Source organism: Pogoniulus pusillus, chromosome 8 (assembly GCF_015220805.1).
Source record: "Pogoniulus pusillus isolate bPogPus1 chromosome 8, bPogPus1.pri, whole genome shotgun sequence".
Classification (NCBI taxonomy): domain Eukaryota; kingdom Metazoa; phylum Chordata; class Aves; order Piciformes; family Lybiidae; genus Pogoniulus; species Pogoniulus pusillus.
The window spans coordinates 26077626-26105410 of record NC_087271.1 but is presented as its reverse complement, the minus strand read 5'-3'; the positions used below and the strand labels follow the sequence as shown (position 1 = coordinate 26105410).

The 27785-nt window shown below is 43.5% G+C and overlaps 1 protein-coding gene across 1 annotated transcript; it reads left to right on the top strand.

Annotated features, from left to right (window-relative positions):
• Window positions 1-946: 946 nt before the first annotated feature.
• On the top strand, window positions 947-26643 carry KDM4A (lysine demethylase 4A). The gene is made up of 22 exons (XM_064147771.1): window positions 947-1058; window positions 1385-1537; window positions 1783-1958; window positions 2997-3111; window positions 3888-4081; window positions 5483-5532; window positions 6048-6151; window positions 7042-7179; window positions 8046-8296; window positions 9257-9447; window positions 10706-11061; window positions 12832-12952; window positions 13525-13703; window positions 16506-16710; window positions 16996-17072; window positions 17791-17846; window positions 18748-18856; window positions 19813-20001; window positions 20660-20830; window positions 21294-21413; window positions 22021-22113; window positions 23029-26643. The coding sequence occupies exons 2-22, from the start codon at window positions 1400-1402 to the stop codon at window positions 23167-23169; spliced, it is 3174 nt and encodes a 1057-aa protein (XP_064003841.1). The 5' UTR covers window positions 947-1058; window positions 1385-1399; the 3' UTR covers window positions 23170-26643.
• Window positions 26644-27785: the final 1142 nt, after the last annotated feature.

Genomic DNA, 27785 nt, shown 5'->3' with positions numbered 1-27785 from the left:
CTGCAGCGCAAGGGCCGCGGGCTGCCGTGAGCGTGGGCGGGCCGCGGGCTGCCGTGAGCGTGGGCCGGCCGCGGGGACACGTTGCCACGGTTCCAGGTGACCAAGCTTTGCTGCCGGAGCTCCCCGACGCGGGCCGCGCCTGGCACCGCTCCAGCCCCACGTTGTGTTTGCTGCCAGACTTCTGCACAGTATCAAATTCTACTTTGACTTTGCTTATACACAGAAACTGCAGCCATAGAATTAGCTCGATTAATACGATCAGTTGGCACACGCCTATTCTGTGCCACCAGTCAGTGCCCAAAAGCCATTAGCTCACTAGACCACTCCTTCACACAGGATTAATTCCGTTTAGGCGCCTGCACGACCCAACTGCACCGGCCCCTGGGCCGTGCCACCTCTGCCAGCTGCTCAGGGCACGGGCCGCGGGTCCTTGCAGCGAGACTGCACACTGCAGCTTGGTCAATGTGATAGCTAACAGGCCGCTACGCAGGCTGCTGAAACGGCCTTCCTCGCTCGGCCGGTACACGCCGGCCTGCCTGCTGAGGGCAGGACTAGAAGCCCCTAAGCGGCCAGGCGTGCCATAGGCCACTGTGAGGCGGGGCAGTGCTCTGATGACACACCCTGCGGGTATCCCCGGGGACCTGGAGGAGGGGCGCGGCTGGGGGCCTCGGCCCGGCCTCCTCACAGCCTCTAGTAGGCCTGGGCCTCCTTAGCAACCGCCCCCTAGAGACTGCTGCCGGTCCTCGGCCCGACCGCCTAGCAACGGCCCCGCTCCCGGCCTCCTGATTCGCTGACCCGCCCCGGCTGGCACTCGAGTTCCTATTGGCTGTGAAGATGGAGCAGGCAAGTGATTGGCTGTGGCAGCGGAGGAGGGACGATCGGTGGAGGAGAAAGGGGCGGGCCGAGGCGGTAGGGCGGGGCTCGGGTGGTGCTGGTCGGCCGTGGTGGCGTCTGCGGCCTGCCGAACCCATTGGGCGCGTGGTGCGGAGGGATACGGAGGCCAGGCGTTAGAGCGGGGGGAGGGCGGAGGAGGCGAAGAAGAGGGACGCTCTGCTGACGTGAGCACGCCGGGCGGGGACTCGGATCTTTCGCGTAGGAACGGGCTCGCCCCGGCCGGGAAGACGGGGGGTGGGGAGGGGCGTGAATCGATGGCGTTCTCCGCCGTAAGGAGGAACGACAACCGTGGTCCTGACGGGAAAGCGCCCTCCGCCAATGCGAAGGCAGGGCCGGTGCGGACCCCACGGCGATTGGCCGGTGGGCGGAGAGGGCGGGGCGTGCACGCGCGGCGGGGCTGGGCCGGGCCGGCAGGGCGGGGTGCCGTGGGGGAGGGGTGCAGGGGGTGACCCGCCCCCCCGTCCCATACTGCCCCGGCTCCTCCGTGCAGGGCCGGCCCGTCGACATGGCCTCGGACCTGGAGAGCCTCAACCCCAGCGCTCGGATCATGACCTTCCGCCCTACCATGGAGGAGTTCCGGGACTTCAGCCGGTACATCGCCTACGTGGAGTCTCAGGGCGCCCACCGCGCCGGGCTGGCCAAGGTGCGAACATTTACACCCCCTCCCCCTCTTAACTCTCTCCCGGGCGGAGAAGGCCGCGTCGTCCAGCCCCGGGCCGCACTCCGAGCCCAGCCCTCTGCTGCCCAGCGGAGCAGGGCCGCGCTGCGCCGCCTCCGCCCTTTGTTTACCTCTGCGTGCCTCGCCGGGGGCTTTCAGCCTGGCCGGCCCGAGTTCGGTGCGTTCACGAGCGCGCTGGACGGTGAACAGCTGCGCCTTGCTTCCCGCAGATTATCCCTCCGAAGGAGTGGAAGCCGCGGCGGTGCTACGATGACATCGACGAGCTCGTCATCCCGGCGCCCATCCAGCAGGTGGTGACGGGGCAGTCCGGCCTCTTCACTCAGTATAACATCCAGAAGAAGGCCATGACGGTCCGCGAGTTCAGGAGGATCGCCAACAGCGACAAGTACGTCCGCGTCCCCGCGCAGAGTCACTGCGGGAGTTGGAGTTGCCCGCATTCCTCCGGGCCAGGCCGTTACTGCAGTTTCGTGCCGGTCCGAGGCGTGAGTGTAACGCCCTGAGCAGCTGAGGTGTGCTGGTAAAATTGGCCTTTTGTGGCTTGTGTCATCTGGCAGGAGGATGCGTAATGACGGCAGAACTTTTTGTTACTGCTGTGCGCTCCTGTCTGTCCGTCCACTCTATCCAGACCGTAGAAATATTTACTGAGTAGAGAAAGGAATGTTCTTGATATCAAAGAAGAGAGAGAAAAAAGTTCGCTATAAAAGAAGTCTAAGCAAAACATCGTTTGACGGAATGCTGTGTAGAAATAGTTAGGAATGGCCAGATGCACTCAGCCCCTCTGAAGCTTGTTTTATCTTGTGAGAGCAGTACCTGTCAGATACCTGTAATGTGGTAATTTAATGAAGATTTCTCTTCTATGGTATATGTGTAATTGTCTGGAGTGTACACACTTATCTGTATGAAAAGAGTGTTAGAGTGTAAATGGGATCCCTGGGTGCTGCACAAAGAGGCCGGTGTGTAGTTATCAGAGAATGAACATCAGGAGCAGATAACTTTGTTGCTAAGCAGATTGTGCCTGACCAGATTAATAGCAGGTCAGTCTGGAAGTGTTTGTTGCTTTTGCAGTGGCAGGAAACTTTGAGTTTGTGGTTTTTTTCAAGTTGTTTGTATAACTTCTCATTTTGACTAAAATCCTTTCTTGTTAGGTAGTGACAACTAGAAAGTGAAATTGTTCTGACCCAAGAGAAGTGCACAAAAATAAAATGAAAGTAAACTGAGTGATAGGGAAAGTAACTTCTTCCTGATCCTTTGGTCTCAAGTCCCACAGGAGCCTATCTGTGGTTGCTCCTATTGCTGTTCTGGAGTTAGGGTATGTGTTAGGTATTTTTACCATAGCATTATATCGATTTAGTGGAGAAAAACGTTAGGTTAGACTCTTCCTGTACCACACTGCAGAGTCTTCAGTGTCTTTTGTTTTTTTCAGGTACTGCACACCCCGCTACACAGACTTTGAAGACCTTGAACGAAAATACTGGAAGAACCTGACGTTCAACGCCCCTATCTATGGCGCTGATGTTAATGGCACACTCTATGACACGGTAAGAAAACTGGTTTGGTTTTCAAGAAACAGTTATCCCTGCATATTGCACTCTGTAAATATTTGTGTTACTTTTGATTCTTAATTTTCATAAAGACTTAATGATAGAGTTCCAGCTTCTGGAGTAGGCAGAATAGACTGTGTTTATCACATCTCTCCATTTAACCCAGATAATTAAACAAGGTTAATAGTAGTAGTGTTCTAAGGCACTTCTGCTAGCACTTCAGTGTGATACAGTTGAAGAGAGGAAAAAGCTGCAGTTGTGCAAGTGTGGCTTTTCTGCTGCTTTGTCCTGAATGACATATGAGAGTTGGAAGTGTTGGATCGGTGAATGTGCACCACTTTGGTGTTCAGTAGTGCATATATTTTTGTGGAACAGATTTGTAACTACAGGCTGTGTTGGGGTGATAAACGTAAGAGAAAGGGATGCATTCTGTTTGCTAGCCTGCTACATGAGGATGATGTATGTGTTTCTGTTCAAGAGGCTTGAGACATCAGCTGAAGCTTACATTGTGATTCTCTGATCTGTAAAGTCTCTAGCCTTGTGATAACTTGTCCTTCCTCACCCTCATGTTACCTGATGCCTGTTTATTTCTCCATGAAAGTGGCTAGTAAACCATCAGTACATATACCAGCATCATGTGAAACTTGTCTTAGGTGAACTAGCAAGAACTTGTGTGGTTTCACAAGTGTCTGATAGCTGTTACAACTGTCATTTTAGCTGCGTGGTTCCGTTCTTCATAATGCTTGTTTAACTTGGGGCTTGCATTTTTGCAGCATGTAGATGCATGGAATATTGGCAGACTGAACACGATCCTGGATATTGTGGAGAACGAAAGTGGAATAACCATTGAAGGAGTGAATACTCCTTACCTGTATTTTGGCATGTGGAAAACTTCCTTTGCTTGGCACACTGAGGACATGGATCTCTACAGTATTAATTACTTGCATTTTGGGGAACCCAAATCATGGTAAGCTTCTAGATATATAAAAACAATGCCAGAAAATATTGGAGTCAAAGTCACAAAGTTATGAGAGTTGATGAAAGGAATTACCATCCATCCAATCTTGCACTGCAGTTGTACCTGATAAGAAGAACAATAGAAACGAGTGAGGATTGCAAATCACTGTGTGTCTGCAGTAGTATTTGCTTGGCTGCTTTCTAGATAGTCTATTTGCAGTCCTGGATATAAAAAGTTCTTCAGAATTACAATACAGAGTGGTCACTCCCTTTTGCAATAGGATCAGAACTTGGAAAACTTGCTTATGATTTCCTTGGCTTCTAAAATGCCTTTATAGAGGTAGTATACCATTGTCACACAGGTATTAGTGGATCAGGTAATTTTTGACAGACTTGAGGTGTACCTGTTTATCATAAATCTAAAAGCAAGTTAGTGGACATTGCCGAGTGGTTCGTCCAGTGTCTGTGCTTTCCTGGTTGTTTTTAGGAGAGGCTCCTGAATTTTTCTGTAGCATGGGTTGTATTTTTTAAGTGAATCATTCCGTTCTGTTCACAAATAAATTTCTCAAGCAACTGCAGTAATTGTTTCCCTGGCATTTGTGTTGGAAACTAGTGGGTTTGGCTGCCTTTTAATACAAATTTGAAGTAAAAAAGTAATAGTTAGTGCCTTGTGACCAGCGAGCAGCACCGACAATAGCATGAGAACACAAACCAGCAGTTTAGTCAGGCCATTGATTCTCTTACAGTAGTGTGTGGAAGAAGTTAACTTTGCTTATATCTTTTTAGTCTCATTTATGTAACAAGAAACTCCATCAAGAATATAGCATTCTATTCCAGAGTGAAAGCATGCTAAGATGGTGGTTTTATTTCCCATAGTCAAAGCAACTAGGAGTTTAAAAAACTGTATACAGAGAGAGGTGTGTGACCTGGAATGTGCTCTTTAGGGATGCATGTTAAGGATGTGGCACTGCATCTGACTTTGTCCCCATCTTGGTGTGAGCAGCAGGAAGAGCTGATTCCATTTTCTCCCTTGCTCTGTTCTTACACCGAGTACACTAGCGATTGTACAGCTGTGAGCTGTACAAGTCAGGAAGAGCTCTTCCCTTCTTGCAATTCATTTTTTGCTGCACAGATCTGCTAATTAAATCAGACTTTTTATATCATTGACAGCCTAAGCAAAAGTCAGTGGAGGAGATGGTCAGCTTTTGGCTCTTGATTATTCTTGGCATAGAGGGTTGTAAGTCCTTGGTAGAGGACTTCAGCTTTGTCACTGAAATTTGAAAGAGATTGTAGAGATGGGGGATTTTCTTTTTTTAATTGTATCATGCCTCGATGCCCATCTATGGTTTCCAGTCAGAGCAAGATTGTGTCATGTCCCTTGAATATAACAAACTTGTTCTCATCGCTGCAGGTACTCTATCCCTCCAGAGCATGGGAAGCGACTGGAGAGACTTGCAAAAGGTAATAGAGCAATTCATGTCTCATCTTTTGTGGAGGATGGGATGGACACCCACAACAAGTTTCAGCTTTTCTAGAATGTGGCAGAGCACAGACTGGCACAACTGAATTGAAATTCATCTTTTAGAAGATAGATATTATTTCTGACTGTTTATTGTATACACACAAGAGGAATGTCTCATTACAAATAATGAACTCCTGGTCAAAGGTCCTTAAATATTGGTCACTAGAACTGAAAGATTATAGCCAAGAGCAGGTCCTCCTACGTGCCATCTTTCTTATTCACTTCCAAATTGTCATCTATTGAAGAGAGATCCCCAGGAGCTGTCCTTTTTCTCCAGAGCATAAGCTAGTACAGTTGAAATAAAATGGTCCATCCTTGTAGGCCTAGGTGAAAATAGTGTTTAGACAGTAACCTTTCACAGAACCACAGAATCATATAGACTTTCCCTAAAAAATACTGAAAAATTAATTCATGACAGACTGGTTCCATCTCTCCTTGTCTTTATTTTAAACAGGTTTCTTCCCAGGAAGTGCCCAAAGCTGTGAAGCATTTCTCCGTCACAAGATGACCCTCATCTCTCCATCAATTCTGAAGAAATACGGCATCCCATTTGATAAGGTGTGGAAAAGTGCTCTTGGTTACACCAGCTAGGTCAAGAGGCTGATGCAGCCCTGTCTCTTCTGTAACAGCAGCCAACAGCAGATGCTTAGAGATGAAAATAGAAACAGGAAGGGTGTAAGAAATCCTTCTCCATTATATCTCCTTTCGTGATTTGGTACCTGAGAAAGTGTAAGATAGAAAAATCTCTCAAGGACTATTGAAAACAAAGGCTCTGTCTTCTGAGATTCTTTTTTCCTTTTCTTTAACTATGCACAGCATGTTTAACTGTCTATTCAGCCAAGAGAGATTTATTCTTTTCTTGTTTCAGACTTGTCCTGTGCCAGTTTTCCTCAATTCAAAATACTACTTGTTCCCTGCTATTTTTTTTACGTTGATAACTTTGTGAACTTCTTACTTCCTTGGGTGATAATTTCCCACCCTCTCCTCTCCTCACTGCCTCTTGACTCCCAGCAGTGGAAAGCTGACAAGAGTTTTAATTCAGTATCAACAGCAAAAGAAAACAGTACATTTCTAAGCTGTATATGTATAGAGACTTTACTATAACTTAGAAACTCTTCAGCCAAACCTGTTGGTAATACAGAGAAGTACATTTAAGATCTTCAGATATCTTGTTAAAGCATATTTCATGTATAACCACTTCCGTGCTATTTTAACTGTCTGTGTTTAAGTAACAAACTGAGTGTTACTTTCCAGTAAATGTATACTTAAGTAGGAGAATAATGAAAGCATGGAGTATATCCACTGCAGCAAGCAACTCCAACCAGCATCTGTGGATGTGGGTTTCAGCTGTACTCCTTGTATGAGGGGTGTGGAGCTACTTTTGTTCAGACCCACCAAGTAAAGTCTTTAAATTGTGAGTAACAATGTGTCGTCTCAATTGTCTCTAGGTGACGCAGGAGGCTGGAGAGTTCATGATAACCTTTCCTTATAGCTACCATGCCGGCTTTAATCATGGCTTTAACTGTGCTGAATCTACCAATTTTGCTACTCTACGATGGATCGAGTATGGGAAGCAGTCTGTCCTGGTAAGTTGTCTGTAACCATCCTGCTGCATACAAATGACCTAACGCTCGGCTGCTCACTAAGCTCCTAATGTTTGATGTAACGGAGTATTCTAGTGCTTTGTCTATTTAAGATGTGATGTTTGCTTTCTGATACAGTAACAGTGTCCAGTTAGCCTACTGTTTCATGTCCTTGTTCCAACTATAGATGGCATCTAACACGGTTTTCAAGGTTGTGTAGATCAGGTGAGGCTTTAAGGAAGAGCAGGGGAGTAGTTGTCTTTCCAAACGTAAAAGGATGTGCTCAGTAGTCAGAGCTCCTCAGTATTTTATCTGATGTTTTAACTACTATTGACCATTTATTCTGGAAGCATGATTTTGGTAACTTAAGTCACTGAACCAAAACAAGTATCTTGGCTGAACCATTAAACCGGACTGTGTTCTGTCTCTGTAGCATCACCTTACAAACATGGGTTAGGTTATTCTTTCAGAAGTGTGTAAGTAGAAGCACCATCTGTAACCATGCTTGAGTGAGGAGAACATTTACTGCTTTGTGTAGGCCCAGAGCATGTATGGCTCTGACTTCCTCACTATAAGTCTTTGGTTTTGCTGGCTGTTTTTATATGACCTCATTTTAATACAGGCAGCTTCTACCAACAACTCTGTAATACCTGGGTTTCTGTTCCATCATGTATGCTGGCTTTTCTGCCCAGTTTTTAGTAACTGAATGTATGCCTTTTTGATTTCCTGGGAAAGAGACTTGAATGTCCTGAGGCTCAGTTATGTGTAACCAGGATTTTTTTTCAGTTAAGCTCCTGAAAGCAAATTGATACAGGAATGCAGAGTAGAATTGTTGAAAATGACCTGACTTATATTATTTTTTATTTCAGTGCTCGTGTCGGAAGGACATGGTGAAGATCTCCATGGATGTGTTTGTGAGGAAATACCAGCCAGATCGTTACAAGCTTTGGAAAGCTGGGAAGGACGTGACTGTCATCGATCATGCTCTTCCAACGCCAGAGGCAGCAGAGTTCCTTAAAGGAGATCTCATGCAAAAAGTGAAGAATGGGAAACAGTGTGTTGAGGAGATGGAAACAGGAGAGATGTGTAAAGAGGAGGCAGATGGGAATGAGGCAAAAAGGTAGCATTTTATGTAACCCTCTGCTTTTCTATTGAATTACTAGAAATTTGAGCTACCTCCAGTTGAATCTTCGCAGCTCAGGTTTAGGCTGGATGTTAGGAAGAAGCTCTTCACAGAAAGAGTGATCAGCCATTGGAATGGGCTGCCCAGGGAGGTGGTAGAGTCACCATCCATGGAGGTGTTTAAGAGGAGGTTGGATGAGTGCCGTGGTTTAGTTAATTAGAAAGGCTAAGTGGATAGGTTGGACTTGATCTTAAGAGGTCTTTTCAACCTGGTTAATTCTGTGATTCTGTGAGAGCAGCAGTCAGAGTTAAGTCTTTTTTGCTTGGGCATAAGAATGAACATGTTTTTTTAAAACTGTTTGAGTCCACACTGATGACAGTCTGAGGTAGAAAGTAAATGTACCAGCTTGGAAGCAGTTCTTCATCTTTGGACAGACATGCAAAGCCTGGGTTGGAGGAGCACACCATACTCTTGAAGGCCAGGAGAGAAAGGGGTTATGCTGGGGTCAAGGCACAGTACTTGCTAGGAGATTCCACTACTCTCCATGCTGCAATCTGTGAGATCGGTGTGCAGTTCCTGGGTGCCAAAGGTGGACAAGCTAATTGTACATTCTGCAGTTACCTTTTTTTTAAGCCAATGTCAGTTAGTACTCTTAAAGCTGTCTTTTTGTTGGTTGGGTTTGGGTTTTGTGGGCATTTTGGGGTTGTTTGTTTAAGGTAAAGAATGCCATAGCTGGCTAATACATAATTAACAGATGCTGGGGAGTCATGCCTAAAGATTCCTGATTCTGCTTCTGTATAAGCAAAGAAAAAACTTCAGAAAATTTGAAAACTTACTTGCCTTGTCAGATGCTGTCTCATAAAACACTGATCCAAACCAGGCTGTGTTTTGTGCAGCCAGACAGAAATGCAACACACTTAGGTATTTGGTTACCTGACATAGATTTGTCTTCTGCAGCATCCCCAAGCATCGCATAGGAACAAAAAGGCACAGGGTCTGCCTGGAAGTCCCTCAGGAGGTGAGTGAGAGTGAGGCCTTCCCCAAGGAGGAGCTGAGCTCCACACAGTATGAAGCAGACACGGCACAGCCTCGTGAGAGACCTGCGAGTGAACTTGTGCAGCAAAGTGGACAAAGGCTTAAGCTTGCAGGTAACTGTATCAAGCTCTGTAATTATACAAGAGGACAGGGTATTATTCTTCAGAGAGAGACGTTGCTAGAGCTGAATCTGGGGCACCTTTTCATATGAGTGCTAGACAGTAGAATGCAGTTGTATTCAAAAAAAAAAGGCATACATTGGTTTGTCAAATCCATGCAAGCAGTTAGAAATTTACTGTCATAAGACTTTGGATTACCATTTAATTTTTCTAGACCAAAGAGTGCATCTAAAACAAGTCTAGGTTTAAAGTTTCAGTTAAATTTGTCTGATACTTCTGCTGCTGGTTTGAGTAAAAGAAATAAGCAAGGCCTGAGTTCCTAGTTGTTGTGAGCTATCTGTGGATAACTTCTCAGTGGGAATTATTTTTTTAAAAAATATTAGGGGCAAGGAGGTCAGAGATCCAGGCAGCCATCCTGCAGCTGACTACAGCTGAAGTGACTGATTGACCAGGCAGGTCATGAGGATGCTGCTTTTCAGCTGAGTACAAGGACACAAAGTATTATGCGAGACTTACTTAGGAAATTAATAGTTCTAGATTTTGATTTTTACTCTGTTCTTTTGCCTGCCAGTATACAGGAATATTGTCTAAGGTTCTCTGTATCCCTGTTGTGACCTCTTTAGAGAAATTGCATAGTGAAATGTGCATGCTTCCTGGTAGTGTGGATCTGGTATCCTGTATAGATGTTCTGTTTGTAATTCTCATAGTAAGTAGTCTGGGGGAAAACTAATATGGCTTGTATTGCATCAGTTATCCTTGCTCTTAAAGGTGGAGCAAAGAGCCTATGGAACAGTGTAAATATAGGGCAAACATAGGTGATGCCTCCTTCTAGTATTCTGCTTTCCAGCCCTTGGCAGCCTGTATTTAATAATCTATTGGTTTGTGGGTTTTTGTCTTCCATGAACCCTTGTAACCTCTTAGCCACAGCATCATGTGGCCAGGAGTTAGGTTTAGCTACACTGTATGAAGGATCAGCTCTGTTTGTTTATTTTGAACTCAGGCTATGCTGGTTTTGTTTGATATGCTCTAGTTCTTGTACTGAAAGAGGCGAGGAGCAGACGCTTTTATTCTCTGTCTCAAAGCCATCAGTGATTTCATAGGTGTTTGAATTAATTATCTACTCTTTATAAGACTTAAAGTTGCTCTCTTTTGTGTAGTAGTTTGCTTTTCTGTTTGGCTTTATGCAGATGGTTGCACAAATGTTCTCTCTGCTGCTCAGACTTTGGCAGAGTCAGTATATCCTTTCTTCTAGATCGTGTGGATTCAGCCAAATTTGAAGAACTGAAGACAGTGAAGCTTGAGGAGGAAGAAGAGCAAGAAGCAGCTGCATTGGATCTCTCCATTTCACATGCTTCAAATTCCAGTTCAGTGTTGCCAGCTTCAAAGCAGAGTGCAGCATCCAGTGTTCAGTCCAGCTCTCCTGCCTATTCTGGTTCATCAGACTCTGAATCAAGTGATCTGTTGGCAAAACGAACTCTTCCTGGACCAGCTCGAGTGCTTACAGTCCATAGCTATGCTAAAGGAGATGCCAGTGGATCTGACAGTGAACAGACTTCGGGGACAAAAGCCAGTGCCACCAGCAGTGTGAATGAGCAAGAACTGGCAGAGGTATGAATGGCAAGAGTACTGAAATCATAAGGGCTATAGCTCATGGTCATGGATTTGCTGTGACAAAACTGCTTACCTGTGCAGATGATTTTCATTCCACTGATGTTTGCATAGCAGGTTGCTTAGATGTTAACATGTTTTTTTAATACCTGTGATGTTGCTAAACAAACAAGAAGAGAGTCTTACACTCTTACCTCTTCTAGAAGGCAAAGATATATCTTGTTTTGAGCACTTCTCTAAATTATTTAAGTGCTTGAAGGGGAAGGGCAGCTTAGTGGTTTTGACATAGTAGTGTTGAAGGCTGATTCAGCTCCTTTTATAGTAATAGACACCTATTTGTATCTGATGCATCTGTTTCATGCCAGCCTTTATTACAAGCACATTCATATCTTTGAGAGAGTTTTTAGTATAAAATCACATATGAGTATACATCTGTGTGTCCTTTTTGAAAAAGGAGATGGTGAAACAAAAGTTACTGATTGAGAGAAAGTGAATCTGGGTGGCAAAGAACTGCCAATGAGGCTATTGTTATACAAACCAAGAGAAGGTTGTAATAATTGAAATCCTGCTTGCTCAGGTCTTTCCAAATTATTTCCCTCTTTAAATCTGTGTTTAGAGCATGGGAGGCCAGTAATGATTATGCCTCAGAAATGCTGGAATTGCAGAAACAGAACAGCAAATGTCAAATCTGTTAACTAAGTTGAAACGGTTCTCATGGATATTTAAACTAAAGAAATTCTATTGCTTATGCTGGTGTCTCCACTGGATGCTCTGTAGAGGCAAAAGGTGAAATTATGAATAGGTGTAGATCATTTTCCCCAGTATGAAGTATTTCAAAAGAATTTTTCCATCAGATGGCAACTGGAAATGCCAGTTCCCATTTGAATAAAAGCATTTCTGTTTCTCAGAGTCTCCTATCTATGCCTACACAGGAGACTGGGGATAATGATTATTATGCTCTCTTCTGTCTTATGAAAAGAATATTTTTTTTTTAAATGTAAAGTGCATTTAATTAAGATTTGGCTCTTGCTCCTAAAAAAATAATGTTTTTTAAAATTAAAAGGGGGAGATTTCTTATCTACTGAAAAGCTTCCTGGGCTGTTAGAAGCATTGCCTTTATTGCCTTGCCTGTCAGGTTAGTGGTAATTTTGTCAATGTGCCAGTTTTCTACATAAGGGAAGAGGAAATAGTTATTGTTGTAGTCATCTACTCTGTCTGGAAAGACAATGCAAGTAACAAGCAGAGATGGTGACAGTTACCTTCATGTAAAATAAGTCTGTTATTTCAAGATGATAACAAAGTCTTTGATACTTAGAAAAAAATACTACTGAATGTTATTTTAATAATTACTTAATTTGGCATTTTTATTGACCACACAAACTGAGGACTTGCTCTAGAATGTGTGAGATTTTTTACCGTGGCTCTTCTGTGTTGAACCATTCAACTTGTCTGTCTTTGTCTTGACACAATTCTTATGAGGCACACTCGTATGAAAATCTGCAGTGGGACCTTTGGAAGATCTCTATTCTAATGCCTTGGCAGAGCTACTACACCTCTGTCTGGTATTCCCTAGCAGAAATGCTGCAAGTAGTTCTTTCAAAACCAGCTAGCTTAGAGGTGAAGTTAATTCATTAGAAATAAAATCATGGAAGCAATCATGCATTTTGTGGAGGTTTCTCGAAGTTCAATATAAATTGCTTTTAAAAAACACTGTCAAATGGGCCTATGCTAATCACTTGTTAATTGACTGTGCGGATTCTCCTTGTCCAGGTTGCAAAGGAGTACATAAGATCAGTGAAGGAGAGTAAGAAGTCCAAAGGTCGTCGCCAACCATTGAGCAAGCTCCCACGCCATCACCCACTCTTGGTTAAAGACTGCATTAGTGATGATGGTAAGTAAGCCTTGCGCTCTTTGGGAAACTGGAGAGAGGGTCTCAGCTTCTGTGGACAATGTGGAGTATTCCCCTAAGTAACTGGTCTTAAGCACAAGTCAGTAAGTGACTCCTCTGCCTCCTGAACAGGTGGTTATTAGGTTTGCATCATTAAACTTTTCTCTGGAATGGTATCTTCTTTCCTATTCATTCTTTGGAGTTACAACTCTGAAAAGAAAATTAAACCAGTACCAGAGACTGTTGCATAATTTTCTGCCCTAAAGAATTCCAGTAAGTGATGGAAATATTAAAGAAATTATTTAAAAAACCAAACAACATCAGATTCTTTGGCTAACAGCCTTAGTCTGTAGTTTCAAATTTGTTGTGTTCTCACCCAATAAGCCTGTTTTGTGTCTGCATAGTTGCTTGATCAGTAGCAGTATCTTAAAACAAGACTTGAGTTACTGGCTCTTGTCACCCTTCTGTCAATTTGATTTTTGGCTGTCTTTCATAATTTCTTAAGATACACACTTTCATTTGCAAGAAGGCTATCTTGACACATAATCACCAAGTTAATTTGTGTTTTATCACAGAGGCATCAGAACAACTAACTCCTGAAGAAGAGGCTGAGGAAGCAGAAGCATGGGCCAAGCCGCTTAGCCAGCTGTGGCAGAATCGACCCCCAAATTTTGAGGCAGAAAAAGAGTACAATCAGACCATGGCTCAGCAGTCTCCCTACTGTGCTGTTTGCATGCTCTTCCAGACATACCAGGTATGTAGACTAAAGTCTGGTAACATTGTAGAGCCAATGGGATAAATTGCTGCTGTGTTGCATGGTGGTCAAAATATCATTTTGCATACTACCAGTTAACAAAAGCTGTGTCAGTGTTGCAGCCTTCCCAAGGAATGTAGCTTTAGCTCAAACTGCAGAATGGAGCTTGATTGTTGCTAAAGCTGACTGTAGAACCTCATCTCTCTTCAGACTGACACCTTGACATTTTCGAAAGACTCATAGCACACTGTCTTTGGAAAGTTGGCAAGGAAAGAAACTTTTTCTTGAAAGATTTAGAGTTGTGTTTGTGAATGGCATAGATAGAAACTTGTCTTTTCTTGGGAGTATATCCATATGGACATTAGCTATGGTGTGAAAATGTTCTTTAGCAAAGTTTGGCTGTAGCAATGCATAGCTTGGGATGAGTCGTAGAATGCCTTTGTCATGTTGACTAAATGCTTAGGTAGGAGTCCCACACTGATACTTTACTTGCTGTGCATAAGCTATGTAATTTTAAGGTGGCTTGAATACCAGGAGGATTGCATGTTCAACCTGCAGCTTGGAGATAGTTTCTCCTTTCCCATGTGCCAAGTGTATTTGGTTCATTTAGGATTACTGTATGATTATGGTGGCACTAGAAACACATTCACCACAGTTTCAGAAATAAAGACCTCACATTTTTGAGGGCTTATACTGCATATAGTTCTTGATTTCCATTAAAATCATAGAATGGTTTAGGTTGGAAGGAACCTCAAAGTTCCAACCCCCTGACATAGGCAGGAACACCTCCCACTAGAACAGGTTGCTCAAGGCCCTGTCTACCCATACACAACCTCCCTGGGCAGCCCATACAGGTGTCTCACCACCCTCACTGTAAAGAACTTCTTCTGAACATGCAGTTTAAATCTCCCCTCTGCCAGTTTAAACCCATTACTGCTCATCCTGTCATTATAAGACCTTGTACATAGTCCCTCTCCAGCCTTCCTGTAGGGCCCCTTCAGATACTGGAAGGCTACTACAAGGTCTCCTCGAAGCCTTCTTCTCAAGGCTGAAGAGCCCCAACTCTTGTAGCTTGTCCTCATAGCAGAGCTGCTCCAGCCCTCCATGCCCTCTGAGCAGCTTCTTGGCCTCCTATGGACTCACTCCAACAGTTTGATGTCCTTCATGTTGGGGGCTCCAGAATTGCACACAGTAGTCCAGGTGGGGTCTGACAAGAGCAAAGGAGGAGAATCCCCTCTCTGGCTCTGCTGGCCATGCTTCTCTTGCTGCAGCCCAGCACACAGTTGCTGTCTGAGCTGCACACGCACACTGCCGGCTCATGTTGAGCTTTTTGTCACCCCAGACCCCCAGGTCCTTTTCCTCAGGGCTGCTCTCCAGCCATTCACCACCCAGCCTGGTTTTGTGCTTGGGATTGTGCCAACCCACACGCAGGACCTTATGCTCAGTTTTCATTCAATCTTGATTATTTCAGTCTGAGAGCAAATTCTTATTTGGCCTGGAAATGCTACACAAACTGCATAGTACATGGGAATTTTGCTAGTGCTGATAGTGTATAAATTTAACAATTTAAGGGCAGTTCAATTCTCTTTTTTTGAGTTAAAAATGCTATTAAGCAGAAAACTCTCCTGCAGGTTTTCAAATGTCTGTCCACACCAGGCAGTGAAGCAGAAAATTCCAAGACTGGAGCTGTGGTTAGGGTCTTTGTTCCTACTTCAGAATGCCTACAGCAAATCTGGATGTTCCCTTCAGTTACATTCAAATAAATTGGCATGACATGTCAGACAAATACTTTTCCCTTGTGAAGAAGAAAAGTACCTATCTGCTTGGAAGAAAAGTTACACTTTCTTTAACTTTGTTACAGATTTTCTTCAGCCTTGTAGTCTTTTGCTTGATGTGCAGTGTTCTGTGTAGACCACTAAGTTTTACAGAATCTGAATAAACAGGACTTGAAAGCATGCCAGTTTCTTCCCAGCTGTGACCCTTACGTGGACTTCTTTCTCCTAGCCTTTTGATGTGCTGCAGGAGGCACAGTGCAGCTTTGTTCTGTTACTGCAATTTCTGCTAATAATATTTTTAACAGATTAGGCAAGCTACTTTTGTGGTGGCCTATGAGGAACAAAAAATGGTTTGAAACATTTTTTCAGAGACAAATACTTATCTCTGCTTAGGTGTTAAGAAGAGTAACTTGAATGGAAGCATATCTCTGTAAGTTTTACATGTAATTGCTTTTCGGTTTGACATCGGTTTAGATGAATAAATTATAGCCTAGGAGTCTCCTGAGCATTAACTGGAGAACTGTGTTTTTAATCTGCTTATTTCCCAGGAACAAAGTAGTTTCAAAATGTGTTAGACTTGTTCAGAAACTACATTAGGAAAAAAATAATGGGGATTGCACTAGGTATCTTATTTGTGTGGTCATAGCCCTCTCACGTTGAGGTAAGAAGAATATGCAATGTTGGATAGGGGGTGGGGGGATGCAGCAGAGGTGTTGCCTGTGTTGTCCTGGTGATTCCATCTCCTCCATCAGAAAACATTCGGTTTGATGTGTATCTTCTTGCTCAGAAGTGATGCATTTCAGACCTTGTTTTAAGCCATTTGGGTAGAAAATAATTTCATTCTGAATTTGCAGGAGCCAAAGCTGTTAGAAGCTAAGTATGTTTTCACCTAATATACTAACACTTTAATCTTTCAGTATCTTTATTCTTTCTTCAAGATGATTTAAGTATGGAATAACAGGTGGGTAAAGTTGATGTGAGATGGTTTTACTTGTGAGACTTCAATTTCTCTCTTCATCCCTTATAGGCAGAGTGTGGAGGCAGCAGTCAGAGTTCTGGAGAAACTCCAGCTGCTGTGGATGGGAGGGTCCGAACCAAACCCCTGATTCCTGAAATGTGCTTTACTGCAACTGGCTGCAGCACTGACCTCAATCTTTCAACCCCCTACCTAGAGGAAGATGGAACCAGTATACTCATCACATGCAAGAGCTGCCACGTGTGTGTTCATGCAAGTGAGTGCATCTAGGCTTAACTAAACTCTAGCATTCTCTGTAAGACTGTACATCATAGCAAGCATCTACCAGTCTGTTTAAGGTACAAACAGACCAAGTCCAGCCTTATCTGAGCAGTATATATTTGAGTGCTGGCCACTGAAATATGGAGTTGACTGAATGAGTATCTTCACGTACACAGTATCATCTGAGGCTTGCTTATTTTTAATTCCTGATTTACTTCTGGGCTCTAGGGGAATGATTTTTGAGTTAGATAAGCTTTTAAGTGAGATGTGTCTCTTCTAGGTTGTTATGGTGTACCCCCTGACAAGGCCACTGAAGACTGGATGTGCTCCAGGTGTACAGAAAATGCCTTAGAAGAGGTAAAGTTTCTCATGAGCCTTTTAGGCAGAGTCTGGTTACAAAGCTCATTTCTGTAGTGTTACATACTTACACGTTTTCTTCTGTGAAGATAAGACAATATAGAGAATGTTTAGGAGACAGTCTCTTGTATTTTGGTGCCTTTTAAGCCATAGTGATGTAATCCTAAACTAGTGCAAAGCTGATGAGTTCACTTGAGTCTCAAGGTAGGCTGCATTAATGTGGGAACAGCCTCATTATTTGTCTTGATTTTATGTTAGCTACTATTTCTAAAACGGAAAACAGCTTCTGTCACTAGCAAGGGAGATGTGCATACATGAAGAAGGCAAGATAAATGGGATTTCCTTGAAAAGCTAGGCAGACTCTATATTGGTGGCACAGGTCAGCCTTTTGAATTGTATTTGTTTGTGTTTGTTCCAGGTCTTTTTACACATCCTCAGAGCATATGGGGCATTGCAGTTGTAAAAGGAACCCATAACAAAAAACTTGAGTCTTCACTAGATGGTCTGCTTGCCTCCAACAGACTTGTAGTCTATATTTGTTGCCATAAGGGCAGCAGCTTTGGGGAGCTAAGGGGCTGATCTGTACAAAGTAATAGTTCTGTTCTGACAGTGAAACAGTTTTCTTCCTCTGGATGTGTGTTTTGAGGAGAGCATTAGGAAGTAAGTGTACAGATCCTGGACTTCACTCTTTCAGCTAATGCTTTCTTCCTTGTGCTAGGACTGCTGTTTGTGTTCATTACGAGGAGGAGCACTGCAGAGAGCCAATGATGACAAGTGAGTGTTCCAGATTTTTTGGTTATAAAGGAGATTCAATTCCTAAGTAGCTGAGGCTAAGCTAGTAAAGCCAGTAACAGTGACCAGCAACCAGCATCTTCAGCACTTTGTGTTACTGGGGGTCCTGTGGTACAGCATGTTTGTTGTGTTCACATGCAGCAGTCATCTGTTCAGGTAATACCTCACTCTCATTCTGGTGACAGCAGCTGTTTATTTCTTTACTTTTCATAGTACAGAGGTGTAACATAACACACAAAAATGAAGCTCCTGGGCAGGTAACATCTCTCAGTGCCTCATGGAAGATTTTGATTTCCTCCATATAATGTGTGGTGGCATCGGAGACAAAGGACCGCCATAGCTTTAAGTAGCACAACATACCAAAATTCAGGGTACCTCTGCAGCCGTTGCATGCAACTACCTATCCTGAATCCTTTGGTGTGGTAGATTGTCTGAAGTTGTTTGATACAAAATAGAAATGAGGCCGGCTTGTAGCACCGTGAAGTAACTGAAACTTGGCCTCTAAAAATTCTGTGGACATCATATGGAACCTCAACCATTTAGTCACTGTCTCAAAAGCAATTCAGTAGTGACTGAACAGTTGCTGTCAGGTTTGTGAAGAAATAAACATACCAGGTGGGCTTTACACAGCCAGCATAAGCCACACTAAATGGCTCTTACATTAAGCCTGATAGCAGTAGACTCAAAAGTATGAGGAAGACTTAGATTTGCAGTACATGTTCCTGTTACTAGCAGTCGGAAGGAAGATTACACTGCTGGTTCTCAGAATCTGTTTGTTATGGTTTATATGTCTTCAACAAAACTGTATTTACTCAAATTCCAAAGCATCCTCTGTCAGCCTAATGCATGTTGATTTTGCTTTCCTCTCTTCTCTTCCTGACAGGTGGGTTCATGTGATGTGTGCTGTGGGTGTACTGGAGGCAAAATTTGTGAACATTGCAGAACGGAGTCCTGTAGATGTTGGCAAAATCCCCCTGCAACGTTTCAGACTGGTGAGGATCACCTGTGCTTCACTGGTGAAGTTTCAAAAGTGTCTCTCCAGTCTATTCAGAATCTGGGAGACTTGGCTTAAACCTTTAAGTTATCTCTCCAGATTGAGCAACTTAACTGGCTTTGTTCTCTGTATAGGAAATGACAGTTGTCCTTGTTGCTGTTTTTTGAACCGTTCCCTGTTTTAGTATGTTTGTGAGAAGCCAGCAAGGGGGACACAGTTTTCAGTATGTGGTAAATGACATTTATACAGTAGTGTAATAGTGGTAATCATTTGGTTTGTTGTTTCTAATCCCCAGTGCTTAACTTGCCTTAGTGACTGCTGTTGAGCACTGAGATGCTTCAGGGGGTGTGAGGCATTTGTATAATGGGTGAATGTCTTCAAGAAAACAACTGTACTTAACCTAATTGCTCAGCACGGAGGGGAAAATTATTTTAACTGCTTTGCATATGTTGATCATTACAAATAATGTGTTTTCTCTACAAGACCCCATCAGGCCTGACCTAAGTGTAACTGTGTCATTGGTAGTTGTGACAGAATTTTAACTCTTATTTATGTGGTCTTTGTCCCTGATTTTATCTTGTTGCTTGTCTTTGTGTAACATGATAGCCAAGTGCAGAAAGGCTGTGTTTCTGTGTTGACTCAGGAGCGCTGTAGGCTCGTTTAATCCAGGATCTCCCTTTGCTAGCATCCTTGGGTCATGTGCTTTGTGCATGTTGAGCTGGTAGATATTTAATGTACATTTTTGATCTCTAAGGTTAGTTTCAATTTGTGAAGTATTGCCTTGTTATAAACTAGAACTGGTAGCTTTCTGCTGCTTCTTAATCAGAAAGTAGCAGTGCTCTTACAGAGTAAATGACTCAGTATCAGCCTTCCAGACCGTTGTACTCAGACAGCTAGCCCATTGCAGGGATAGAAGCTGGTGCCGACCAATAACCTCTACTTTGCTGTCCACAGAAATGCATCTTTTGCAAGAAACGAAGAAAGAGGGTTGCAGGTTGCTGTGTACAATGCTCACATGGTCGATGTCCCACATCCTTTCATGTCAGCTGTGCCCAAGCAGCAGGGGTCATGATGGAGCCTGATGACTGGCCATTTGTTGTCTTCATTACCTGCTTCAGACATAAGACTCCATCTCAGGCAGAGGTAAGTGTGTGATTCCTGGGATTTGAACTGCAATACCTAAGAGGAACTGAAATTCTCAGTTGGGTGCTTTTTCTGAAAATTTCATTGAGGACTTGGCTCTCTGATGGTGTTCAGTGTTTTCTCATGATGTTGATCTTGGATTCCAGTCTCAACTTTACTGCAGCTCTGAGTGATCTTAGTCAGGTCCTGGGTTGCAGTCCAGAAGGACCGAGAGCATTACATCCCTCCTGTGGTTCTTGTAATGAGAAATAATAATGAACTTTATGCTGTGATACTTAAAACACAGGATTTAGTGCTGAAACTCCAGCAGTCTGCAGGAGTGGTCACAGAATTTCATATTTAGATGATCAGTTGATTTATAAAATTCTATTATAGTGCTTCTATCCATCAAACCCACAGGAATCTAGTAGAGAATATTTACTCTAAAGGCCTGGCATTGCTCTAAATAAGATAAATTAAGGACAGTGTCATCTAACAGATTAGGCTTTAAGCATTTGGAATTCCAGAGGCAGAACTTCTCTCAAAGTGTTGCTGATAGAGTCTTGTGTAGAGCTACTCTCATGAGCTAAATTGTTTTGCTGCTTTGCCAGCACTGGAGCTATGGTCTTCAACATGTTACTGAGTCATTGTGTAAAAAGAGATTGCTTTCTCTTCTCAGAGAGCTAAGGCTGCACTCCAGGATCTGTCACCTGGACAGATAGTCATCAGTAAGCACAAGAATGGTCGCTTCTATCAGTGTGAAGTGGTCAGCCTTGCAAAGGAGACTTTCTATGAGGTCAACTTCGATGATGGTTCCTTCAGTGATAACCTGTATCCAGAGGACATTGTGGTATGTTGTGCAGTGGGAGTCTGGCCCCAGCAGAGGGCACGTAATGCAAATGAATTCTTGCTGCTGCAGAGCAGACACACAAAGGGATTAGATAGTTGTCCTGGCTGTAGGTGTTGTGTGCGAGGTGACCTTAGGAGTGTTACATGAGATAGACTTAGTAACAGGTGTAACAGGGAATGCAGCTAATCTTTGGTTGCCTAGCAGTAGCAGAGCTGAAGGAAAACTTGCTGATACTTCATGCAGAAACGGTGCACTAGTACTTGAAGTTGGCCCACTGTTGGGATTTAAATACAGGTGACATGGATGTCTCAGCCTGATTTTCTATCTCTAAAATTAATTAATTGTTGGGGTGGTGTCATGTGACTGGGCTGGAGCCTCCCCCCTCCCCATTTACTGAATCTTCACTTCAGGCAGCTACTTACCCTTCTTCTTGTCTCTCCCAACTTCCTCCCTTACGCTACAGAGTCGAGACTGTCTTCAGTTAGGTCCCCCTGCTGAAGGGGAAGTTGTGCAGGTGAGATGGACAGATGGACAAGTTTATGGAGCCAAATTTGTCACTTCACATGCCATCCAGATGTACCAGGTACAGAACTGTTGTTTGAAAACTGATCACTCCTAACAAGCTGATCATGTTAATAGGGCTGTTCTTAAAGCAGCAGAGCTGTAGGGGAGTCATGCTCACACACTTCACAGGAGCTTACTTGGTGCCAGCAGCAATGCTTGATGCTTGTATCAGTAGCTGGATTGAAGAGTGGTTGCTTACAGCTTTGCTTGTATCTGACTATTCAGAAGTATCAGCTTCTGAGAAACTGTTGGTCCACAATTATTTGGTGAGCTCTGTTCTGCAGCTTAAACTGCTTAAGAGAAGTTTGAGTTGGCTTTTCTCTGCTTAATGAAGATGCATCATGCCTTGCGTACATCCAAAGGGGTGAATGTTCACTAATCAGCCAGAATGCCTTTGTGAGCTGTCACAAGAATAACCCAGAACTTACTGAGCTACTTTGACTGTTACAAATAAGATTTTGCTTAAAGTCTGTTGCAATATGCGTGCCTGCCTGTGTACCCTAAGAAATTCAGGTGGTAGAAAATTTCATGAGCAGCCTCTGTGGGGAGAAGATAGTAGGTTCTGGGTAGCTGTAAGAAGTTCTTAACTTCTGAGACTTCTGGCAGATCTTGTGTTTTTCTTCTAGGTGGAATTTGAAGATGGGTCTCAGCTGATGGTGAAAAGGGATGATGTGTATACTCTTGAAGAGGAGCTTCCTAAGAGAGTGAAGTCAAGGCTGGTAGGTAAACACGGTGCAGACTTCTAGTGAAGAAGGTCATTTAACTTGACCAGCAATCCTAGCGTGGCAGTTCACCTCAGTCATCGTGAAACTTGCTAGTTGATAAGCCTACAAAAGCAGAATTCTGTCTTGCTCTAGAGCGAGCCTTTAATTCTCTTTCTGCAGCCATGGGAGTGTATAGCATAGAGTCACTTTTTGGGACAGAACTTGAATATCCTTTCATGCCTCTATTCCTAAGCTTCACTGTCTGTTCCCATTAAAAAGAATAGCCAAGTTCCTTCAGCCTTAGTAGTGTGGCATCAAGAGACCTGGCCTTTAAAAAAAAAAAAAACAAACTAACTAAAATAATTCATATGGGAAAGGATCTCTGCAGGTCTCTGCTCCAGATATGTTCCAAGCAGGGGTAACTTCGAAGCCAGACAGATTTGCTCAGTGCTCTCACCGGTCAAGTTTTGGTTATCCTCAAGAATGGAAGTCCTAGCACAGTCCTTTGGATGCCTGTTCTGTTGCTTTATGCTCCTGCTATTGAAAAAAAAAAGAGTAACTAGGGACAGTGTGCTGGGATAGCTTTACAGTGTCATCATGCAGAACCTGTTGGCAGGCACACAGGATGTTAGAGGTTTGAGAAAGAACAAGTTGTAGCTTAGTGCTGTGACCTGGTGTTCAGAGACGCCTGCTCCATAAGGTGAAAAATGGTACTAGGCTGCTCTCTAATTACTGTCCACTCTCTAATGTCTACTTAAACTTATCTCCAGACTTCTAAATCAAGTTTCTTAAATATTTTTCTTGCATTTGAACAGTTTTTGAAGAAGGCTCAGTGTTGCCAGGTGTCCTGATTTAGTTTGTTACTATTTTCAGTGGTAGGATATGGAGATGGGGATTTGGTGACTAACTGCATGTTCTTTTTCCCCTTAGTCAATAGCTTCAGATATGCGCTTCACAGAGATCTTTGCAGAGGAGGAGGTCAGACAAGAGAGGAAGAGACAAAGAGTGATCAATTCACGCTACCGTGAAGATTACATTGAACCTGCATTGTACCGGGCCATCATGGAGTAAGCGCTGCCTTTGCCTGTGGCAGAGGAAGAAGATGCCCACCTCCCCCCAAGGATGTAAACGCTCCAGTAACAACAGGCCATATTTGGATGCTTCAAATCCAGGGTTTTTTTGTTTTGTTTATTAAGGAAGCTAAAACGCTGATGCTCTGCAGTAGCTGAAAGGCAGCTGTTGGATAGTGAAACAGATCCCATTTGCTGAAGCTGAAGCCTGCAGACTCCTGGTCTGAAGTTGAGTCCTTAGTGAATAAGCCAGCTTGGGGGTGTTGCTTTCATCTCGTCGAGCAGTCTTGCTTTTTTTATTAAAGACAGTTTTGAGAAGTGGCAAACTCTTTTGGGAGTTGTAGCCAGAAATCTTGGCAGCTGCAGAATAGTATGGTCTATTGTTCTAATTGAATCATGTTCCTGATATTGAGAGTCTCTCTGGCGACCACACCTGGGTTTGAGCAGGCAGTATTACTGGTGCTTGAAATTGAACCTCTTTTTATATTTATATCCATCTTTTTGTCGCAAGCAGCTTCAGTCTCTTGTTTCTCAGTACCTCCTTTCAGAAGGTCATGCTGTAGGCTGTTCAGATCCAAGCAGACAGGAGGTGCTTGTGTGAACAGATGAAATGTGAAATTGAATCCCATAGGAAAAATTATTTAACCCTTCATTTAATATTTTTGTTTTGACTTACTTTAATTGTAAGTTTAACTGTAATTGTATGTGCCTCAGAATCAGTGGAACCTGTCTGGAGCCCTGCGCAGTGCAGCCTTCTAACAAGAGTAGGCGTTCAGCTCCCAAAGAGTTTCTTCAGAGTTTCTCCCCACTCCCTCTAAGGCAATAATGACCAAAGGGACTCTCCCTTCGTGAAACCCAAGCACCGCAGTGTTGGGGATAACAGGGCAGCAGTATCTGAAGCAGTGTGGTGCCTCTTCAATGGCAGCACTGACTGTCGTGTGTCTGGCTGCAGGCTTCTGCTTAGAACAGCTAATACTGGGTCTGAGACAGTTAAAACATGCACTGGACTGTATTACTGAAAGGCTGTGCAGTGCTCTTCTGAAGCAGGGGTGCTGCTGTGTTGTTGTCTAGCAAAGGTTACCACAGCATTTTTATAGAGTATTAGTAGGTCACATCTCAGTTGTTGGAGACAACTTGTTACCCCAGCCACAGGAGACTGAGTTGAGCTGGGCAGTAGGTGTACCCAGAAGATGCACCAATGTATTCCTAGTAATTTCAGCATTACCACAGCACAGTAGGAGCCACCATGTAAATACATGTTCCTTTCCTATTCTGTAGGAAAGGCATTTTATGCTGTTGAGCAGATTGGCCACCTTCTTGCATGAGGTGACTTTTTCTCCTGGAGAACAGTTAGGGCTACGTGTTCTCTAGGAAGAATTCAAGAGGAGAATTTTCTAGTGAAAACAGACCTAATGCATCCCTGCTTCTACAGGGACGTGGCAATGTGTCTGCAAAGTCTGGATTTGTAATTTTTTTTTCCCCTTTTGTTACATAGGAATGCTATAAACCAAACTCTGAACCCCGCCCCGGTGCATCGATTTGTGATTAGCAATAAAATGTAGTGTTGTGTAGTGATACAACTCTTCATCAGAAAGGAAATAAACTGCAACTTTTATAAAGAAAATCTTACTTATCCCTACGTTTTATAGGGTGAGGAGGCTGATATGAGTAGCAGAGATTTGCACAACCACTGTTTTGCATAGAGGTATTCTATCTTCTTTTTTTTGGTGGAGTACCTTGTTCATCAACACCGGAAGGCTTAAACAGACTTGGGAAGGATATAGTGGCTTCCCCTTGTGGCTTTGGTTTGCTCTGTGTGTGTTTGTTTTTTCCCATGTCCAGAACTCCTGTCTCAGGGTATTACATTGCTTTCTGAGGAATGGAATAGTTGGCTTGGAAAAACTAGGATCTGTTGGAATCAGAACACAGTAGCTGCAGTTACTCTGGTCTAGGCAATGGAAAGGCAATTGCACTTTGACATCTTAGCTTGTACGTAAGCCTCTGTGAATTGATGTGCTGTGAGCAGATGTGAAGAAGAGCCGATAGGGCCTTAGAAAACTTGCTTCTGTTCTCTCAACGTATCTTAAGATTTGGCATTAACTTCCCAGAAGCTGAACATTACCTGTATATTAGTGGAGAACATAGTCTTCATATCATCTGCCATTCTTCCTCCAGAGAAAAGGTGTCTGTATTCAGGCTTTCTTCCCAAACTGCCATATGACTTAAATGCGTCATTTAGATGCCATGTGCTACCTATGCTGCAAACACCTGGCTCAACAGTTTGATTCTAGAATGATGACCTAGTACATAACAGCTGGATTTGTTTGGAGTGCTGTTCAACTGCAGCAGGTTTTGCCACCCACTTCTAACAGTATTGAGTATTTGTTCTGGAAGAGGAGCTTTGTTATGCTGCATTTTCTGCAGACTCCAGATTTGCTCTTGTCAGTTGGCTGCGCTGTGACGGAAACTGCTGCCATCCCACACCCTGAGACAAAGAGTTCTTCTCTTGTGCTGCATCATTCAAATGTGGGCATATTTAACCTGTTGCAGTGACTAAACTGCCTTTTGGCTTCTCTCCATGAACTTAAAATTGGGGATCCTAATGTTTCAGGGGGTCTATATTATTTGATTTTGCAAAAACAATTGGGTTTGTGGCTTAAAGTATAACAGGTAGCAATAAAAGCTCTTTGCAGAGTAGCCATCTCAAAGGTATATATGCTTTCTGTTACCTGTATTTTGATCTTGACTGATAATGATTTTCTCCAGTGCATTTATCCCTGTTGCAGCATCATTCGAGTGAGGGCAAGGTGCTGCCAGGGTATCAGCTAGGCTTCTTGAATGTGTTCGTTAGGAAATCACACTCAGTATGCCCCACAGGAGCTTGGGTGGCCCCTCCTTAGGTCTGTTGCGTGTGGTGCTGCAGGCAGTAGACCTCCTCACTTCACTTCTCATGAAGCTTCCATCCGTGAGTGGTTCAGGTTGGACCCATAAAAAGCATTTTTAATATAAACAGATAGTGGCTTGGCCCTAGTTCAGGACGAGCTTGGCAAGCCAGTGATTACTTTTTTTATAAGGTTTAAAAAAGTGACTGTATTCTCTGTAAAGCACCTGAATTGCAGTAATGTTTCTGCCTCTGGCTGGGCTTCTAGGAGACCTCTTCCTCAACCAGCAGACCCTTCAGATGACCACAGACAGTACCCTCTGTAGTAGGACTCCTTCTCCTTGCTCCTTCTCTATCTTCCTAGTGTTTTGAGCTGGGTTGAATTGATTCTGCACTGTTTGAGGAGCGTAGCCACATCTCAAGGCTTCCAATGCACCTCTGTTCTTCCATTCTCTTAACTGGGCTCCTGTTGTCTGACATGTCTGCAGTCATGCTTGGTTTTTTAATGCAAACATGGGATGAAATCAAGACGCTGGTAGCCTGTATGTTGTTTTACATTTGTTCAAGTAATAAATCTAATTTGAAAATGGACAATCTGTAGACTAATTTAAGGACTAAAGCAATGTCACTTGGAAATTCTCATCATGCTTCTCATTTTTCTATTAGTATTAATCCTTTCTAATTCTCATCTCCTTAGTGCTTATCCATGGAGTTCTTTGGTATCTTTCAGAGACTAAGCAGAGTTCTGTTACTGAAGGACTCAGTCCAGCATGGCTGTTCAGCTAGAACATGAACAGAGACTCAGACTTGTTCCTCCTCTCTGAAGTACAGACTGAAGCTACCTGTATTAAGAGTGGAGTTGCCGTAGGGTCTCTGTAGCTGAGTGTGGCAGTGCCAAATCAGGAGTCATCAGAAAATCTTACCTAGGTGCAGAGTCAAACAGCTCTGGTCTTTACTGTGGTGTCGACTTAAATTTCACAGTGCTGGTTAAGCCTTACAGAACTGGCAGCCGTGGAAAGGAGATTCTTCTACCTTAGCTCAGGGATTTTTGTTACTGATACACTGAGTGACCTCGAGTAAACTGCTTATTCATTGTAGTGTTACTTTAGCCATACTTTTGGAGATTGAAGGGCTGAGTATTCCTGGAGCCAGCTTTTGTACTTTTAAAATGTTAGTACCTCCTTTTTTCCTGACAACTCTGTAGACATTGCACGTAATCTCGTAGCACATGCACTTAGGTTAGCTCAGTAGGTTCAAAATGAACATGCAGTATGGCTAATTCAAAATAAGCCTCTTCCTCTTTTCCCATAATCATTCCTCATTTCTCTGGATTGTTGTTGGAGCTGTTCAGCAGCTTTAGATCTTTTCCTCATTTGAGTGAAGAGGGTAACACTTCCGGTGGGGTGAGTTTTTGGTTTGACTGCAGTAATGAGCATAGCTGAGGGTATGTACCAGTAATTCCTTCTGACCTCACCAGAGCGGTCCTCAGAGGAATGGGGAACATTCATCTGATCGCTCTCTGTTCAGGAATGTGTGGCAGACCCACGTAGAAACATTGCCATAGCCTCCTTGCTGCAGCATGAGTAATGTGATAATACTGAAGTCAAAATTGTTCTGACAGCACCTAGTGAATGAGGGAAATGTGTGGGATGGTACTGGAAAAACACTTAGGTGGTGTAGTACATCTGATAATTTTTAGACAATTGATAGAAGGTAGGAGAGCCTGGAAAGTGGAG

Bases quoted from the DNA above. Each gene is read 5' to 3' on its own strand.
- KDM4A (XM_064147771.1), top strand. From the start codon at position 1,400: ATGGCCTCGGACCTGGAGAGCCTCAACCCCAGCGCTCGGATCATGACC. The intron at 9,448-10,705 runs GTAACTGTATCA...CCTTTCTTCTAG, and splicing joins ACAAAGGCTTAAGCTTGCAG to ATCGTGTGGATTCAGCCAAA. The intron at 11,062-12,831 runs GTATGAATGGCA...CTCCTTGTCCAG, and splicing joins ATGAGCAAGAACTGGCAGAG to GTTGCAAAGGAGTACATAAG.